We start from the raw sequence: 17,544 nt of genomic DNA, 5'->3' as shown, positions 1-17,544 counted from the left end.
GAATGTGCATTCTACTTTTGTTTGGAGTAACACTCTATAGATGTCTATTATGTCTAAATAGTTTACGGTGCTATTCAAGACCTCTGTATGCTTGTTAATCTTTTGCCTAGTTATTTTATCAATTAAAGTCTGATATTGAAGTCTCCAACTGTTATTATTAAATTGTTTATTTCTCCCTTTAATTCTGCCTATTTCTGCTTCCTGTACTTTGGGTCTTGGTTAGTAAGTACATATGTATTTGTGATTGTTATATTATCTGGATGGATCAACCTTTTTTTTAATTTATTAAAAAAATTTTTTTAATATTTATTTTTGACAGAGAGAGAGAGACAAAGCATGAGCGAGGAAGGGGCAGAGAGAGAGAGAGACACACACAGGATCTGAAGCAGTCTCCAGGCTCTGAGCTGTCAGCACAGAGCCCGACACAGGGCTCAAACTCACAGACTGAGAGATCATGACCTGAGCCAAAGTCAAATGCTCAACTGACTGAGCCACCCAGGTGCCCCAGGATGGATCAACCTTTTTACCATTATAAAATGTCCCTCTTTATTTTTTATCCATTCTGACAATTTCTGCTTTAGATGATATCTGCCACTTTCTTATTTTCTTTATGTGTCATATTTTTTTGTGCCTCTGCCCCTCCTTCCTGGCATTTAGAATATTTTCTAGCATGACATTTTAATTCCTTTAGTGCTTTTTTTTAACCATATTTTCTTAGCTGTTTTCTTAAGTGCTTACAATACTCAGCTTACCAGGATCTGCTTCAGATTTATATGATTTTAATTTAGTGAGACATAAAAACTTTACTTCAATATAGCTCTATACTTCCTTTTTTGTGCTATTAATTTTTTTGTGTCTATAAATATTACTAACCCATCAACACATTGTTATAATTATTATTTTATACAATTTTATATTTTTTAAAAGTTGAGAGAAATATATATTTAGAGTTAGTTATATTAACCTTATTATTTACCATTTCTGATTCTCTTCATTTCCTTTTATGGATTTGAATTATCATCTGGTAAGGTCCAATATGGCTTCATTCCCAATCAATCATCTTTTGTGCTCTACACAATCCACATCTGATGTCACTATTCTGGGTCTCCACTGCCCTCAGGAAATGTCCAGGCTAAGGCCCATCCTGGCCCTAGTCTGCCTCCAGAACGATCTCTTCCATGTCCCAGCATATACCCTGTGATTTTTCTGAGATTCTTAGACTCACAATACACACCCTCTCTGATTATTTGCCTTTTTGCATGTTGTCCTTACCAGCCTCACCAGGCTCCTTCCAGCTTACTCTTCAGAGTCTCCCTCAGGTATCACATTAGCCATGCAGCCTTCTTTAAGTTTCTCCAGGCAGCAGGCACCCCTGACACTAGTGATTCCCACATTTTTGCATCATGGTCTGTTTATTTCTCAGTATCTCTGGTTCCCCAGGATTCTCCCTTTTGCCCCAGGCAGGGTTGAGTGTTCCTCTCAGAGTTGGTCCCCAACTCTGACCACTTCTGGGTTCAGTCCCTGGCTGCACTGGTGTTGCTGTTATTGTTGCCATTGATGCTGTTGCTGCTGCTGTTGTTGGCTGATCTGTCTCTCCCGCTAGACTTGTAGTCTAGTGGACAAAATGTCTCGGCCCTTCCAGAACCCCAGTTACAGGGACTGCACAGAGCAGCTGCTCAGCAAACTCTTGAGTAAAAACTGTAAAGTTGGAGAAATTTGTCTCTCCTATTATAAAAATAACATCTATAATAATAAAATAGCTATGTATGAAGTGCTCACCACATCCTCTGTACCTTATATACACTATTTAAACCTAAAAGGATGCAGGTAGTATTGTCTTTATTCTACAGGATCCTTATGAGGCTCAGCACAGCAATCTGCTCAAGCTATACTTGCATAAGTATGGTATGGCATAACTGGTGGCATTTAAATCTGGATGAGGTCTTTCTGACTCCCAATCTCTGCGTGTACAAACATTATAGAATGTTCACGTTTTGTGAACATTATAGAATCCCCAGGAGACTGGCACAGTGAGTCTTCATATCCTCATATTACCACAGAGGCCCTGCAAGGGTCGGTGACTAGCTCTAGATCACAGATGAGCTGATGATGGCAGTAACCAGGATAATTAGTAGTAGTGTCTGTGTTGGTGATGTCACTCTGCTCTTCATGTGGCCCACAAAATGCTGGACTCTGACCTGAAGCTTTGCAGGTACACTCGAGGCCCACAGCCTGCTTTGTTCCAATTTCTTGGACCAGAGACAGCATGAAGCCGCCCATCCAAACCCTGGCAGTAGATCCTGTTCCTGGCAGGGTGAGGGTAGCCTGTTCACCTTAGACTTAGCCAAAGAGGTTTCCCCAAGCTGAAGGAACTGCTCCCAGGCTCTGTTGGGGCACACTCTTGCCCACATTTCCTAGTTGTCCATCTTATGGAGAAGAGTGTGGCTTTCCTTTTTCTGAAAAAACATAGCTTCCCAAGAAACAACACTGCACAATCCCCTAATGTAAATTAGAGCTAGGTGAGGCGCCTGCACAGGCTCTTCTCCCAACAACTGAAATAATGATCCACATACCAGCTGCGCATCAACCGCCCGTGGTGGGCAGACGATGTCTATCACCACTTATGGATGCATCCTGCTTTGTGTCCTCGCTGCTCTGCCTTTCCCGGATCACTCCTCCCTCCTCAACCTGCCACCCTACTACAGGCAAGGGAAAGGTGTGTGTTGACCTCTGGTCATGGAGAAACTATCCCTTCCCAGTTACAGGCAGTACTTGTCCTTCTCCAAGTGCAAACATGTCTGCACTTTAATACCAGTCGGGACACCTCACTTTCTTTCTTTTTTTTTTTTTTTTTTTTTTTTTAAAAGGATCAGTTTTATTGAGGCATCGCTTACATACAACAAAATTAGTGGGAAATAAAGTTATTGTACAATTTGATGGGGTGTGACAAATGGATAGTCATGTGACCACCTTTACAGTTATGATATCGGACAGTGTATCACCCCAAAACTTCCCTCGTGCCCTTTTGCAACCTGTCCCCTCCTCACCTCTGGGCCCTGGCCTGCAGTTCTGTCTTGTGTCATGGTGGGTTTTTGTTTTTTGTTTTTTTTTTTTTCTGGAATTTTATACTAAGGGAATCCTACAGGATGTAGTCTTTAGAGTCTGGCTTAGTACACCTCACTTTCGATTAGTGCCATACACAGTGCACAAACCTGGAGAACTTCACATCTCATTGTACCTTCCCAGAGCTCTGAGTGGGGGACTTACCAGGGTGGCTACTCCAGTTTTGCACCAGAACAGACCTATTAATAGGGCTTATAGCGGATCTGCAGACATGGCAGCCCCAGGTCCTAGCCGAGGCAGGGCCTGCACCTGGGGGCTCTGAGGCCACTGTGCAGGCTGCATGGTGGGGCCTGGAGCACATCACACCCTGCACAGGGAGTTTTCTTCTTCTGATACAGAAGCACATACATGACAAAGGCCCTGTATGACCTCAGAATGTCATCAGAAAGGGTCTCACTGGAAAGCCTAAATTGCTGGGGGCTGCCCAATATGCAGAAAAGTGGGGGTTTTGAAGTTGGATCTTGTTCCATTATTTCCTTGTTCCCCCATCACCACTCTGCTCACCACCCCTGAGTTTTAACTCTTGCATCTACAAAATGAGGCCTCTGTTATGAGAAACACCTGCTTGCCTGCTGCCACATCACCCCTCTTAGAGGCTCTGACGTTCCTATGGTCTGTCCCCGCTACCCATTGGTGGTGTGTTTTACTTACTCTGTGACTTGTGTTAGGACACATGCAGCTGGGCCGGAGGGAGCCTGTGTGTTCTGAGACAGGCATTGGGCAAATTTGGGGGGATTTGGAGTTGGGAGGTGTGGGTGATAGACAAGTTGGAGGGGGTCCCAGGACCTGGCTCATTGGAGGAGCATAAAGCCAGTCCCCAGAGAAAAACAATCCTTGAATGTTGTGGCCCAGCCACTGCCTGTGTCAACAGCTCTCTGGGCAGACTCCAGACCATAGGGGTCACCAGAAGTGCCTGCTTCCTGAAATGCTCTGAGAGGTGACTCAATTTGCATGAAGAAGGATACAGCACACACTCAGTCAACATGCCTCTTGCTCTATCTATCAGACACAAAAACATGCTGACTACACACACTTCTAGTAAGAGGTGATATGAATAGCTCTGGGGACTGGGGCAAGGAGCTTCTGTGGGACTTTGGGGGAATCTGTTTCTTCTTGCCAGGGAGGCTTGTCCAACTGTCTTTGTGTGTCACTTTGAGGATGTCTTGGAAGAATGCATTCCAGGATCCTTCGAGAACCCTCAATGGGCTAGATTGGCCTGATCTAGGAGTTATAAGGCCCCCAAATGGGGCGGGGGGGCTTGAATTGGGGTCTCCCAGGGAGGTCACACACTATGTTTCCTGATCATAGTGATGTTTACAACTATCCTATTTCCTCAATGCAAAGATGCCACTAAGTTAATGACAACTTTTGAGAAGGAAGAATAAATCACTTTTAAACGTACACATCAAGTATAAGTGCATCTTGATTTCAAAAGTATTAAGCAATTTTTTTAAAGTGTACCTTAAACTCAAGGAAAGGTGGGATGTTACAGTGCCTCTCCTAGGTTATTTGAAGTGAATCTCCTTCAGGTTCTGTGAAGAAAGGTGACCTGGGCCAGCCCTCTGGGGTGTACCCCAGGAGGAGGTGGCTGTTGTGCTTGTACCTAGCAGCTAGGGTCCTGGGGCCCCAGTCAGGGCTGCCTCTGTGGACAGGAAAGGGAATGGACCTCTGTATAGGGTACAGAAAACTTCCACACATCCCAAAGTCTCCTTGCCCTGCCCATTTCTGTGCTTTTCTGACATGACACTGAACACTCAACAGGGTGTCCTCTCTACAAACCCCTATGAGGAGCCAAAGCTCCTTGAGACCCCTAACACTCTCTTGTTAACTCTTCGGGGTGGGGGCTCCACCAGGTAGGCACTGTGTCCATTTTAGAGAGGAACAAACATGCTCTGAGATGCTGCTCTGCTAAAGACCACACTGAATGGAGGTATAAGAGCCAGAATCCAGGCCACTGGACCCGCAGGGAGATGCTTCTGGGCTGGGGCTGCCAAGCCCCCCTCACTGTGGTCCCACTGAAGCCTACCCACTATGGGTAGTGTCTGACACCTTATCCCACTAACACGGACAACCCGCCTATCCCCTAGGACCTAGGTCTTAGTGACCTGGAGTGAAGGGCCATGTTACCAGTCCCTTCACTGAAACATGTACAGAACCTCCACTTCACTCAAAGCTCCATGCTGGGCACTTGAGGGAAGGAAACAGAAACAGTGGCCCTGGTCCTTAGGAGCTTGCAACCCAGAGCAGGGGTCTTAACTCACCATCCACAGGCTTTGTGGGCCTCTGAAATTGGAAGCAGAAGGTCCATGTACACAAAAGCATGGAGAGTTCATATGAATCCTCAAGCAGCATGAGGGTTCATATATATCCTCTACTGAATTCTCAAAAGTTGCTGTCCTTATAATTCAAGAGTGTTCAGAATCACTTACCAGGGGCTTGCAGCTGGCCAGACTGCATCCTACTCATAGCTTAGTCTCCTTAGCACAGGGCCTGGGATCAAAGAGGACTTGGCAAATTCTATGTGTTGGAATGAATGAACTGGACTTTGGGGTTCAAATCAGTATAACAGGCTAGAGTGTAGGATGCTTTAGATCTGATCCTGGCCTAAGGGAGTCACTGCCCATTCAGGGGCAGTTGCCGAAGGCAGCTCTGAAAGACAGCAGTGGTCAGGGGGACAGTTTGCCCCAGAGGACACTGCCTCACACAAATACCATCACACTGCAAATACAGCCCCACTCCTACTTCAGAGACTGGGGCCTTCAGTGCCAGTCCACTGCCCCCAATGTCCCACGTCCATGTCTCTTTTTCCTTTGAGTTAAGGAGTTCCTGCTCCCCACAGGGCCTGTCCCATACCTGTGGTCTGCACATGGCCAGTCAGCTTCACTCAGAGGTGACCTGCCATACATGTCTGCCCACAGAATTCCCTGTCCAGACACTCAGCTCCTACCGTGTTCTGAGACAGGGTTGTGGAAGAGCCTGTGAGGAAGGTAAGAGGCTGGCCTAGGGAGGTGGAATAGGGTAAGAGGCACCAGGTTGCACACAGGGGTGGGGCCACATTAGCTGCCCCTTCATGGAGCTGCCTTCCCAGTGCCCATCTCCTCCACACCTTACTCATCACCCTCCAGCTAGAGGCCACACCTTCTCCACCTTCTCTAAGCCAGTGTTTTTTCTCCAGTGAACCCTCACCTGACATTTTACAAACTCTAGAACTCACAGACAGAGAAGGGACTGGAGTAGACACAGGAATGGACAGAATATCAATGTGTTCCCACCTTGGGAACTAGACTAGACTTGGGCTCTAGTCCTTGGGAACACTCAAGGTTTCTAGGCCAGGTATTTTACAAATGTGAGCACATTAACTTTGACAACCACTTTTCAGACATCATCAGCCCATTTTACAGGTCTGAAGACTGTGGATTTGGAAAATTAAGTCACACCAAATATGTAGTTAGGACATTGTGGTGTCCCTAAGTCCACCATGGTAATCAACATCTCCTCTGTCTTGCAGCTTCTGCAAGACAGGTAAAAAGTAGATATTAAAGGACAGAGACAGGGTGCACAGCTGCCCCCTGGTGAGATTTGGCTTAGGCACTGAACAACATGCGGATGGCCTGCAATGCTGGGCAAGGCCAGATTCTTGAGTGGGGAAGAAAGAACCTGCTGGAAAGTGGAGTTGGCTTAGCAGGGGGCAGGAGGAGGAAGTGGTTGTGGAAAGAGCATGGAGCACCAACTCTCCTGGACTCAGCAAGTCAGGAATATATGTGGGTTCTTAGCCATGGTACACAGCACAATCACCCTAGGGCTTTTCTTAGAATATCTGTTGGGTCCCCTCTGTAGTAACCATGGTCAGGAGGAGTCTCGCCATGTATTTGTGGATAAAGTTCTCTAGGGGCTGGATATGTACTCTACTCGTTTCCAAATGAGCAAGAAAGACAACAGTAGCCACAGTATGCAGGAGCTGGCTGGTGTCACAGGTGGGCCCTGTTATCATCCTATGGAACATGAACAGTGTTACAGAACATCACTTTTAGGCAGAAAATCACTTTACTCTGGGATAGTGATGGAGAAACACAAGAAGAAGCCCCTGTCATATTCCTGCTGGACACAGACAGCACATGCTTATTGTCCAGCTCACAAAGACTAACAGCCCCATGCTGGCTACTCTGAATGACGGTTGCTGCTTTACCAGTCCCAGATATAGCCTCAGACTTGTTGTCCCTCCTGCTGGATAAGATTTCTTAAGTCGCTCAATCACAGAATTGTCCCTGCTTCCTTCCCACATCCAGGGGAGAGCAAAGCCCTGCTTCCTTAAATCTCTCCAAACCCTCCTCACCAGGCCCAAATGCTACAGCCAGTCCTTCTAACACCACCTCACAGAGATGCAAGGAGGCATTTGCATACTTTCAGGAGTGAGGCCTCAGATGACCAAGTACCCCAGGTGGGCACAGCGCCCAGGCCTTACACCTCTCACAGTACCAGCCAGAAATGACACATCATCAACAATGCACAGACATGCATGTCCTAAGGACCTCTTCTGCTGAGCACACAGCTGAGGAAGCCAGAATCACCTTGTCTCTTTTTTAGGCAGGGTCTCCATGCTCTCACTAACCAGCATGGTCTCTGTGCATGTGGCACCCAGAAAGGGCCTTGTTTTCAGAGTAGGAAGAGTATTCTGAGAGGCTCTGGCCAGGAGACCTTGGGCCGGTTCTGCCAGGGTAGGAGGTAGCTGATAGGTACAACTGCACTCACTGAAAGTATGACTGGATGGTTTCCCACATGAGTACAAAGCATGAAACTATCACCACACTCAAAACAACGTATGCCTCCACCACCTCCTGTCCCTCTGTCATCCCACCCTCCTGCCCCCACCTGCCCTGAACCCTGTCCCCAGGCACCACTGATGAGTTTGCTTGTCACTAGAGACTCATTAGTGTCTGGAATTTCAGATAAATGCAATTATACAGCATTGTGACTTCTTACACTTAGCCTAGCTCTCTGGAGAGTGACCCAGGCTGGTGAGTGCACCAGCAGCTCATTTTCTCTGTTGCTGCGTGGTATTCCATGGTGTGGATGGACCACCACTTAGCTGTTTCCCATTTTCTCACAAGCCTCAATGTCCACATGGAGGAAAACACTCCCAGGACCCTGGCTTTTCCCATCTTCTGTGTGGACCATTCTGAGGCGAGTTTCTAATAGTGTTCTCCTCTTGAACACAGACTTTGTCCCTATATCAGGAACTGTAGCCCATGGCATCAGCATAAATAGCACCATTACAGCCCAGTAACAAGACATGGGATTCCATTTAATTCCACTGGCTATAAGAAAAAAAAACCGTTTGTTTTGGGGAAGAAAAATATAAGGAGATAACTAATAGTTGTTGAGTTCTCACTCTGAGCTGCCTGAGTCCCACGCTTTCCCATGCTTTCACTATGCCAGCTAACTTCCACAACACCCCTGAGATGGACAGGTTCACATGAAGGAGCACTGAGCAATGTGAGAGAGCTGGTCCATGCTGGGGCTCCATGGGCCCACCACCAACACAAGGGGACCCAGGAGGAGGGGCAGGTGCCACAGCAGGTCAGCACGTGGCTTCCAGACCCAGAACTTGCTCCAAGAAGATCCCTTCTCAAGCTCACAGGCAAAATGTGGTCAAGGAGAGATCAATCAGCCTACTTGGTACAAACACAGATGATGCTCAAGGCACAACAAGCTGGCCTGGGTGGGATGGGTCTGTAGTGGCATCTTAATGGGGCTTACCCACACTCACTACAGTTAACATGGTGGTGTCTGCTGGGCAGGGAAGTATATGCTCCCTGCCTCGGTTATAACAGGGTGGTGTGAGGGTTGGAGGGCAATGCATGGTCTGACCTCAGCTTCTCTTTAGTCCAGCAAAGCCTCAAGAATGGCCCTGCTCTGATGGACTGTGCAGGTAGCTCCAGGGTCTATAGTACAGCAATTCTCAGCGAGGCTGCCCAATGGAGTCACCCATTGGTGATTAGGGCCCTGCCCTGAATTCTGCCTCACTTGGTCTGGGTATAGCCAGTGGTTCTGACATGCAACTGTGGCTGAGGAAGACTACAGCTTCAGGTAATCAGGCTGGTTTTTGCATTAGGGTTTGTGGCCTGCCACACATCAGAGTAAGATGGAAAAACTGGGGATTTGAGGGAAGAGGAAACTATACTGTGTGGTTAGGGGGTCTTCTAAGGACAGTAAAAACCAGAAATAGTTGTAAGAAGACCCTTAATAAAGGTACATCTAAATGAACATATGTGTGGAGGCGTGAGAGACAATTACAAGCCAGTGAACTCCTGTAGCTCAGGAGGCTGAGCTGCAGCATAGAGAAGGGGCCCGAAGGGGGTGGGGAGGCATCCAGGGAAGACATACTGAAGGTGACACTGCATCCTGAGAGACAGATGGGGCAGGGAAGCTCCAAGAGGCTGGTGCAGTGAGGAGGCACCCTGATGCAGGGCACCCTGTGAGTGTGCGGGAGCCTCCAACCAATGACCTGTGATATACCTGTGGGTCACCAGATGAGAGGGTGGAGGGCCTCACAGGCAGCACCACCCATACCCCCAAAGGGTTCAGACTAGGTAACTCAGGAGGGTTCAGTAGCCAGGCATGGGGCCAGAACCAGCAATATCACTTAAACCTCACATCCTTACAACTGGCAAGGGAGAGACTGCCCACTGTAGATATGTAAAAACCACAAAAGGACTCCCGAAAGAGCACGAGCATGCCACCCAGTTCCACCATGCAGGAGAAGCAAACAAAACATTCAGGCTCAGTAAGCCCCACATGAGACCAAGAGTAAATTCAAACCCTCCCTTGGGTTATCAAACAGTGCCTGGAATCTCACAGTTGGCTGAGTCTGCAGCAAGTAGTAGAGTGTTGTCACTGCCTATAGCTAAGGTGAGGCCAGGCACCCAGAGTTGGGGAGGCTGGGCCACCCCATGCCTGGACAGTAGGGCTAGGCTCACTTGAGTTTGGAGAGAAGGTTGCAAGAGTTCATGTCTCCAGAACCATCCACCCTGCCTGCCTACTCAGGACCTCTGGATTAAGAGGCCCTCTCACTGGCTGAGGTCTTCTGCAGTTAATTCACAGGCTACACTCACACTTCCAAAGACACACTATGCTTCAACCCCTAGCCCTTCCCTCTCAGAGTCTACAGTGTAGGGGGAGAAAACAGGACCCAGAATACGGAAGTACTCAAAGAATGTGTTGAATGGCTGAGTGGAGGTGATCTTGTCATAGTTGCCTCCCAAGTTGGCAGAGATAGCAGAGTGAGGGGCTAGAATAAAAGGTGGGAACCATGCCCCAAGGCCTCTGACTTATGGCCACAGCTGAGGATCATGACGGACAGAGTGGGAGAGCAGGCCCCAGGGAGGAGAACAGTCCTGGGTCTCTGAGTGGTGGCTGGGAGACAGCAGCCCTGGGGAGGTACTGACAGCCTCCTGGCAGGCAGCTGGTCCCTATACCTGATCTGTCCTGTCCATCTACCCTCTCCTTTCTGCCATCCTGTGGGACAAGCTTCTTTAGGACTCAAAGGGAAGGCCTCTCCATGACCTCTCATAGGATAGGGTCTCTGTGGCCTCAGGTACCTGCTCTGACCTTTACCCAGAAAAGTTCAAACATGTGGGTGACCCACTAGCAAATGTCCCCAGGCACCTGGGGCTTACACTCCCCCATCCCCAAAGCTGGGAGGCTGAGTGAGTCCTGGTGGAACTTTCCCTTAATTGCATGCCATGAGGGGGTGTTTTCTGCTTTCCTGCCCAGCATTTGAACAGCAGCCGTGATTGGGAGGAAGGAGGGGATCCTAAGAGAATTCAGACACTGGGGCCTATCCATGTCAAAAATAGAAAGAGAGCAGATATCCTCTCTTCCTACTTTTCAAACGGCAGCTCAGCTAACCTCCAGCCAGGACCTTGGATCTTGAGGACAAAGCTAAAAGTCTACAAGAGGGAGCTAGACAGTATCCTTAGTGAGGAGCCAGTAAAGTGTCCCCCAGGAGCATCCTAAGCAGCTGGCCCACCTAGAAGGACCTAATGTGCTTTGCCTCTCTGGATCCCTGTGAGCTACCCTGCACCCTGCCAAGACAGTTACTTTTTTTCACTTGACTGCAGTCCATTTCTGTCTTTTGCAACCAAGAGACTTCAGTAGTAAAGAAGTTGGTGCCAAGATGATTTTAGATAACAGACCTGTCAGGAAAGGGGAAAAGAGTGTCTGAGATTGGTTATTACACCCAATTGATGCCAAAGTCAGTGAAAGTATATTGGGAATTAAGTTATGGAACTCTGGCATCTCATTGCATGCATGGCAAACCTCTAATTAAATCAGCTGTGGCCAAATGTCCACTAGGGGCTTTTGGGGGGAAAAGTGACTCTTACGACAAAACCTGAGAAAAAGGCACAAAGAACTCAAGTACTATGGGGTGTACTTCTTGCTTCTAACTGTTCTGGCCAGCTTAAAGAGAGAATAACAAAGTCAAGTCTCTGAGCTCCCAGGGACTGGCTATGACAGTGTCTCTTCTCTCTGCAATCACAGGCCTGAGACATCCCTAAACCAAAGCAGTCTGAGTCCATCTATCTGTGGGTTGTTGAATTAAAAAGGAAGCTGAATGGATTGTTTCCCTGCTCCTTGAGTGAAAGAGTGTCATTTAGGAAAAAATGGGAACCCTGGTCCTAGGAGTGGGGCTCTGTGAGGGAATTCATAAACCCATGCAGTCCTTGCTTCTCTCTCTGGCTGCTTCAAGAGCTGTTCGCCCCTATTCTGGAAACTGAGCCCACCTCTCCTCATGTCTACCCCTTTCCCTTTCCCTGCCTGCCCTGCCCTGACTCAAAAGTAGAGTCAGATCTCAGCATGGCCATGGGAACCAATCAAAGTCAAACTATGGAGGAAAGGGCTCATGTTTCAGAAAATTATGATTTTGCTAACATGTACTGGAAAGAAGCTGAGGGGGTGGGTAGAAATGGATACTGGGATTATCTGACCAAGGAGGTAAGGAAAACATTCTGGGTTGGGATGAATATGTTGATATGGGAATGACCACCCATTTTGGAGTCAATGTACCAGCTCCAAGAGTCAGCCTGTGTTCCAGTAGGTGGTGTGTTGGTTAACTAAACCAACCCATGAAATGAAACTAAAAAGCCAGAAAGTCCTTGAAGGAAACCAAATATCTGAAGGAATAGAATGTTGGAATGGATTTATCAAGAGCAACCTGCTTACCATCCCCTAACTATGTCCCCTGGAGGATCAAAAAGACATGGCCTACCTCCAAGGCACGAAAAACTACTTTGACAAAGAGAATGTCAACATCTCGGAAAACTGCCATAAACACTGTTCTCTACCAGCTTGCAATGCTGATGAGAGATGCTAGTTTGGGTGGGAATTCTACAGATGGGATGGCAGGAGCTGGCATGACAAGGAAGAGAAGCAGTATTTAAGTGCCAGAAGCCAAAGTAATATCAGAATTTTTTGATGCCAGGGATTCTTTGTCATTGAATAATCAATCATGGGGCTGCCAGAACTAAAATGGATGAGCAACACCAATAGGGTCCTATTGTACTTGTGTAATATTGATAAAAAAAAATGTTAAAAAGAATTAAACTAGGTCTGGTAAACAGAAGGCTCCATGAGTGCCTAGAACAGTGTCTGGCAGATAGTAGGTGTTCAATAAATGTTCACTGATTAAACTCCACTTGCCTGATTCCACTCCTCTTGCCTGATTCTCAGACTTGAAACAATAGATCCAAAGTTTCTTCAATGAGGGGTAGTTACTTGTAAAATCATCCTAAGCACATACTGTGAGTCTTTTAAAGGCTCCTATACAGAAAAATACCTAGACTTCAGGGATTAGTGAACACTGGCTCACAGCTAACACTAATTCCTGGAAGGTCAGGAAGCTCACCACCAGGAATGAGGGCCCATAAGAGGTAGGAGGCATGCCAGGTCATAAATGGGGACTTGCTGTACATCCAGCCTCTTAGCAGCCCACTAGGATCCTGAATCTGTCCTATGGTGATTCCCCAGTTCCTGGGGGATCACCCCAGTTCCTGGGTGATTCCCCAGTTCCTGGGGGATCATAGTGAGTCCCTGGGAGCTCAGAGACATGCTCAGTTCCTGACAGAAACTCCACCCTGGTTCATTCATCCATTATGTGGAGACTTTCGTGGTAGGGAACGCTTACCAGAAGCCTCTGGAACACCCTCTCTCCTCCAAAATAGGGCATCATAAGCAATATTTAACATCTGGTGGGTAAGAAATCTCCAACCAGGGGTGGAGATCTCTACTGCATCCCTACTCAACTTCCCAGTTTGGCTTGCGCAGAATACGTGAGATCTTAAAGAATGTCGGTGCGCTGTTTTAGGCTTAATTGTGACTGGTCTATGTTGCCCTACAAATGATCTTCTTAAATGGAACAAATCTATTACACTCCTCGGCCAATGATTTGGTGAAAACTGTGCTTGTGTGTGCGTGTGTGAGTGTGTATGTTTCCTATCTTAACATATAGGAATAACAGAAGTAGGTTGCTTTCCTCAAGACAGGGACAGCAACAAAACTTCACCACCTGTTTCAGGGCTTCAGTAGCTCCCTGATTCTGTGTCACCATTTAGTTAGAAGAAACCTGACCTTTATACCCCAAAGGACCTTATGCTGGTCAACTACATCATACCGACAGGACTTAAAGAACAGCAAGTGGCAAGGTACCCTACTGTGCACCAGAGTGTGGGACCTAAATTCCATGAAAACAGAAGGACCTTCCACTTTGGTGAAGGCTCCAGGCAGGCAGTAGAGGTGGACAGTTGTATGGAACATTTTGGAACAGCCCTTTAAAAATAAAAGAGAGGAGCACCTGGGTGGCTTAGTTGGTTAAGTGTCTAACTCTTGATTTTGGCTCAGGTCATGATCTCACGGTTCATGAGATTGAGCCCCTCGTTGGGCTCCAGGCTGACAGCATGCAGAATCCACTTGGGATTCTCTCTCTCCCTTTGTCTCTGCCCCTCCCCTGCTCATGCACATGTGCACACTCTGTCTCTGTCTTTCTCTCTCAAAATAAATAAATTAACATTAAAAAAAAAAAAAAAGCAGGGTGCCTGGGTGGCTCAGTCGGTTAAGCTTCTGACTTCAGCTCAGGTCATGATCTTGTGGTTCATGAGTTTGAGCCCTGCATCAGGCTCTGTGCTGACAGCTCAGAGCCTGGGGCTGCTTCGGATTCTGTGTCTCCCTCTCTCTCTCTGCCCCTCCCCTGCTCACACTCTGTCTCTCTCTCTCTCAAAAATAAATAATAAACATTAAACAATTAAAAACAATTAAGAAAAATAAAAAGCAAAAGACATGTTGCTAGACATTGGCCCCCTACCGTGAAGGAAGATTTCACAATGCTTGGTGGGCCTGTGGAGTTTTGAGGCAACATATTTCCTCCTTGGGTATGCTTCTCCCATTCATTTGCTGAGTGATCCCAAAGGCAGTGAGCTTTGTGTGGGACCCACCCAAGTGCAGAGTCCACCTCTGCACTGTGAGGTGTCATACCCTGTGGACCCCATAGCATAAGAGTGCCCACAGCAGAACTGGATGCTGTGTAGAGTCTGGAGCAAGTCTTACTTGGGGCCTGGGGTTTGAGGGACTGTTTTTGCCCTGGGCCTTGGTGGAGCCTATCTGTGTCTCTGCTACCAGAGTCTGACTGGGACCCAAGGATCTGAGTTTCCTAGGACAAAACAGTGTTCTTGATCAACCAACAACCAAGTCAGTTACCCATCAAGACAGGCCCAGGCGGGATCAGGAGGTGACTTGAGCAAGTGGTTCCCTTCACTTCCTGCACCTGTGGCCTTATAGAGCATTCTTTGTGACCAGTGTCTGAGGAAGAACATGTGTGAACTGTGTTTACAGGTGGCTCTGCAAGATATACCTGCACAGCCAGAAGTGGACTGTAATGGCATTCAGGGCCCCTCCCAAGGGTGGCTCTGAAGGACAGTAGAAAGAGAGATCCTCTGAGAGGTACATCTGATCGTCGTCATATGCGTACAGACAGAGGCCTGAAGTGTCTCAGCACCTCCAGGGACCTGAGGATAGGCATGGGGTCTGGGGACAAGGAGAGGTAGAAAGCCTTCTCGGAACAGGTTGGGAATGTGAGATAGTGTGCCCCTTAGAACACCTTCCCAAAGTTTCCCCTTCCAAGGAGGGTCCCAGTCAGCAGATGGGCAAGGCAGTTGCCCTGAGATATCTAGGGACCTCTTCCCCAGCCACACCTGTCTGCTCCGTGAGTTTCTGGGTCCACTAGGCTTCTCAGATTCTGCCTGGCCAACTCCCCTCCAGGTGACCTACTGCTGCCACTGCATGGACGGGAAGGAACATGGTCCCAGGTTCACCTTTTTATAAGAACATGTATATTCTGTAATAAGATCCTTCCATCCACTCTGGAAGATGTGGAATTATCACCCACATTTTTGAAATGGGAAAATAAAACACCAAAGCAGTTTAATGACTGTCCCAAGATTGTATACCCTGTCAATGACAGAATCAGACTTCAAAGAGGGCATCTGTGTGCTCAGAACCACAACTCTGATACCAGCCGGGCTCCTATGTTCTTCTGAGGCATCTCCTGCAGTCACTAACAGAAGTGAGAACCCTGCAAGCTGAAAGACTCCATCCCTCTTCCCTGCTAAGTTTATAAACAAGTCATTATCCCTGGGGATGAGTCCACACTGGCTGAGGAACAGGCTGAGGGGAGCACTCCCGCAGGTCCAGCTCTGGGTCATCTAGCCTGCTGCTTTCCCCAGAGCTCTCAGAGTCAGAGAATTGAACCTGTCCCTTTAGTCTGCACCCTGAGGACAAAGTGGCTTCTGGTTAAGCAGGGCTGCTTAGCCAGCCCCCCCCCCCCACCACGGACAGCCCCACTGTCTGCTCTGGGTCCACTCACAGCCCCCCACTCCTTGGGCTGTCACTCTGGCAGGACAGAGTGGCTTCCCTGCTAAGCAGGGCCACTCCCCCCACCACGGACTGCCCCACTGTCTTCCCTGGGTCCACTCACAGCTGCTCCCTCCTTGGGCTGTAGCTCTGGCAGTACTCCCCTGCTTCTTTTGTACGCAGTTGCTTTGGCAGTCAGAGCCAACCCCACCCTGCCTCCCTCCCACCCACCTCCCACCTTGCTCACCTGGGGAGGTGGAGCTTGGCAATCTGCAGATGCCCCCTGCTCCCCCATCTGACAGTGCCCTGGAGCCTACTGCTCACTTTGGGGCCCCCACTGGGGGCAGGGGAGGTAGAGGTACCCCAGATAAGTGGGTTCCCATGGGCCATTTGTGAACAGTCCGGGACTTTGGGTCTGAGGAGAGTCAGGTTCCTGTTCCCCTCCTCCTGCTTAGACACACCTTCCTCAAAATGGTGCCCCAACTTTGTTGGTCCTCTCCCTCGTACCCTTGGGAACCCTCAGCCGAGGTAATAACAATATCAAACACTTCTGGGCGCCCACTAGCTGAGGCACAAGCTAGTGCTTCCTGGAATCGGCCGTCCTGCGCCGAGGGGCCTAGGCTGCCGAGTGCCCCGCGTGCCGAAGGCTAGTAGGTGCCCAGGAGGCCGGCACCCGGCGGTCGCCCTCGCCGAGGACGGTCCAGGCAAGCCTCCGACACAGTGCCACTCCTTCCCTGTGGTTGGGGCAGCCACACTCTCTGAACACCGGTCGGCACGTTGGAAAGCTGGGGGCGGCCAGGCGCGCCCAGGGTGCCTGCACCCACCCGGTGCCCAGCAGCCAGCCCAGGGCGCAGCGCGGCGCTCCCGCTCTCCCCGCGCGCGACCGGACGCCGCCTCTCACCTTGAAGAAGCTCCGGAGGAAGTGCACGACGCTGAGCATGGTGGCCCCGCGGAGCCGGGGCCCCGGAGCCCGCCGGCAGGACCCGCAGCCGAGCGACCGAACCGGCGCTCCCGGAACGCCAGCCCCCGCCCCGCCCCGGCGCTCGCCCCGGGCCGGCCGACACGCCCCGCCTCCCCGCGCCCGGCCACTCCGGGCACTTGCGGGTCTCCCGGGACGCTCCTGGGCGCCCGCCCCGCCCGCTCCCGTCCCGAGACTAGGAGCCATCGGCGGCGACGCGGCCCAGGGGCCCCAGGGAACAGCCCCACCGCCCCTCCCGTGGGGTTCCTGCGCTTGCCGGGAGCCTCGGAGCGCTCTCTAAGAAGGAGCGGGCGAACTGGCGCCGTGCGCTTCTGCCCCGACGCCGCACAGTTGCGCGTCGCGCCGAGTCCCGGGCCTGTACGCCATACCCTCGTCTTGAGACTTTGCCCCCACTCCCGGGCAGGGGAGGCCTCTCCTTCTGCCTGAGAGCTTTGCTTTTCAGTCTTTGAGAGCCTGCAGAGCATTTGCCTGAGGTTCTCATTTACCATGTGAGGAAACTGAGTCCCAGACAGGCTCAGCAACGTGTGTGAGCTCACGTATCT

At 49.5% G+C, this 17,544-nt stretch overlaps 1 protein-coding gene across 5 annotated transcripts in view; it reads right to left on the bottom strand.

The window, feature by feature from the left end:
• The window catches only part of ARHGEF4 (Rho guanine nucleotide exchange factor 4), a 293,183-nt gene extending 276,118 nt beyond the window's left edge, over nt 1-17,065 (bottom strand). For all 5 annotated transcript variants that reach the window (XM_045479326.1, XM_045479328.1, XM_045479327.1 and 2 more), the window contains exon 1: nt 16,925-17,065. In XM_045479326.1, coding sequence (XP_045335282.1) covers nt 16,925-16,963 — 39 coding nt within the window. In that variant the 5' untranslated portion in view covers nt 16,964-17,065. The remainder of the gene's footprint in view (nt 1-16,924) is intronic.
• Between the last annotated feature and the right edge of the window lie 479 nt (nt 17,066-17,544).

Source organism: Leopardus geoffroyi, chromosome C1 (genome assembly GCF_018350155.1).
Source record: "Leopardus geoffroyi isolate Oge1 chromosome C1, O.geoffroyi_Oge1_pat1.0, whole genome shotgun sequence".
In the NCBI taxonomy this organism is placed as follows: Eukaryota; Metazoa; Chordata; class Mammalia; order Carnivora; family Felidae; genus Leopardus; species Leopardus geoffroyi.
Note: the sequence above shows the minus strand (reverse complement) of the source record. Positions and strands in the feature narration are given on the sequence as shown.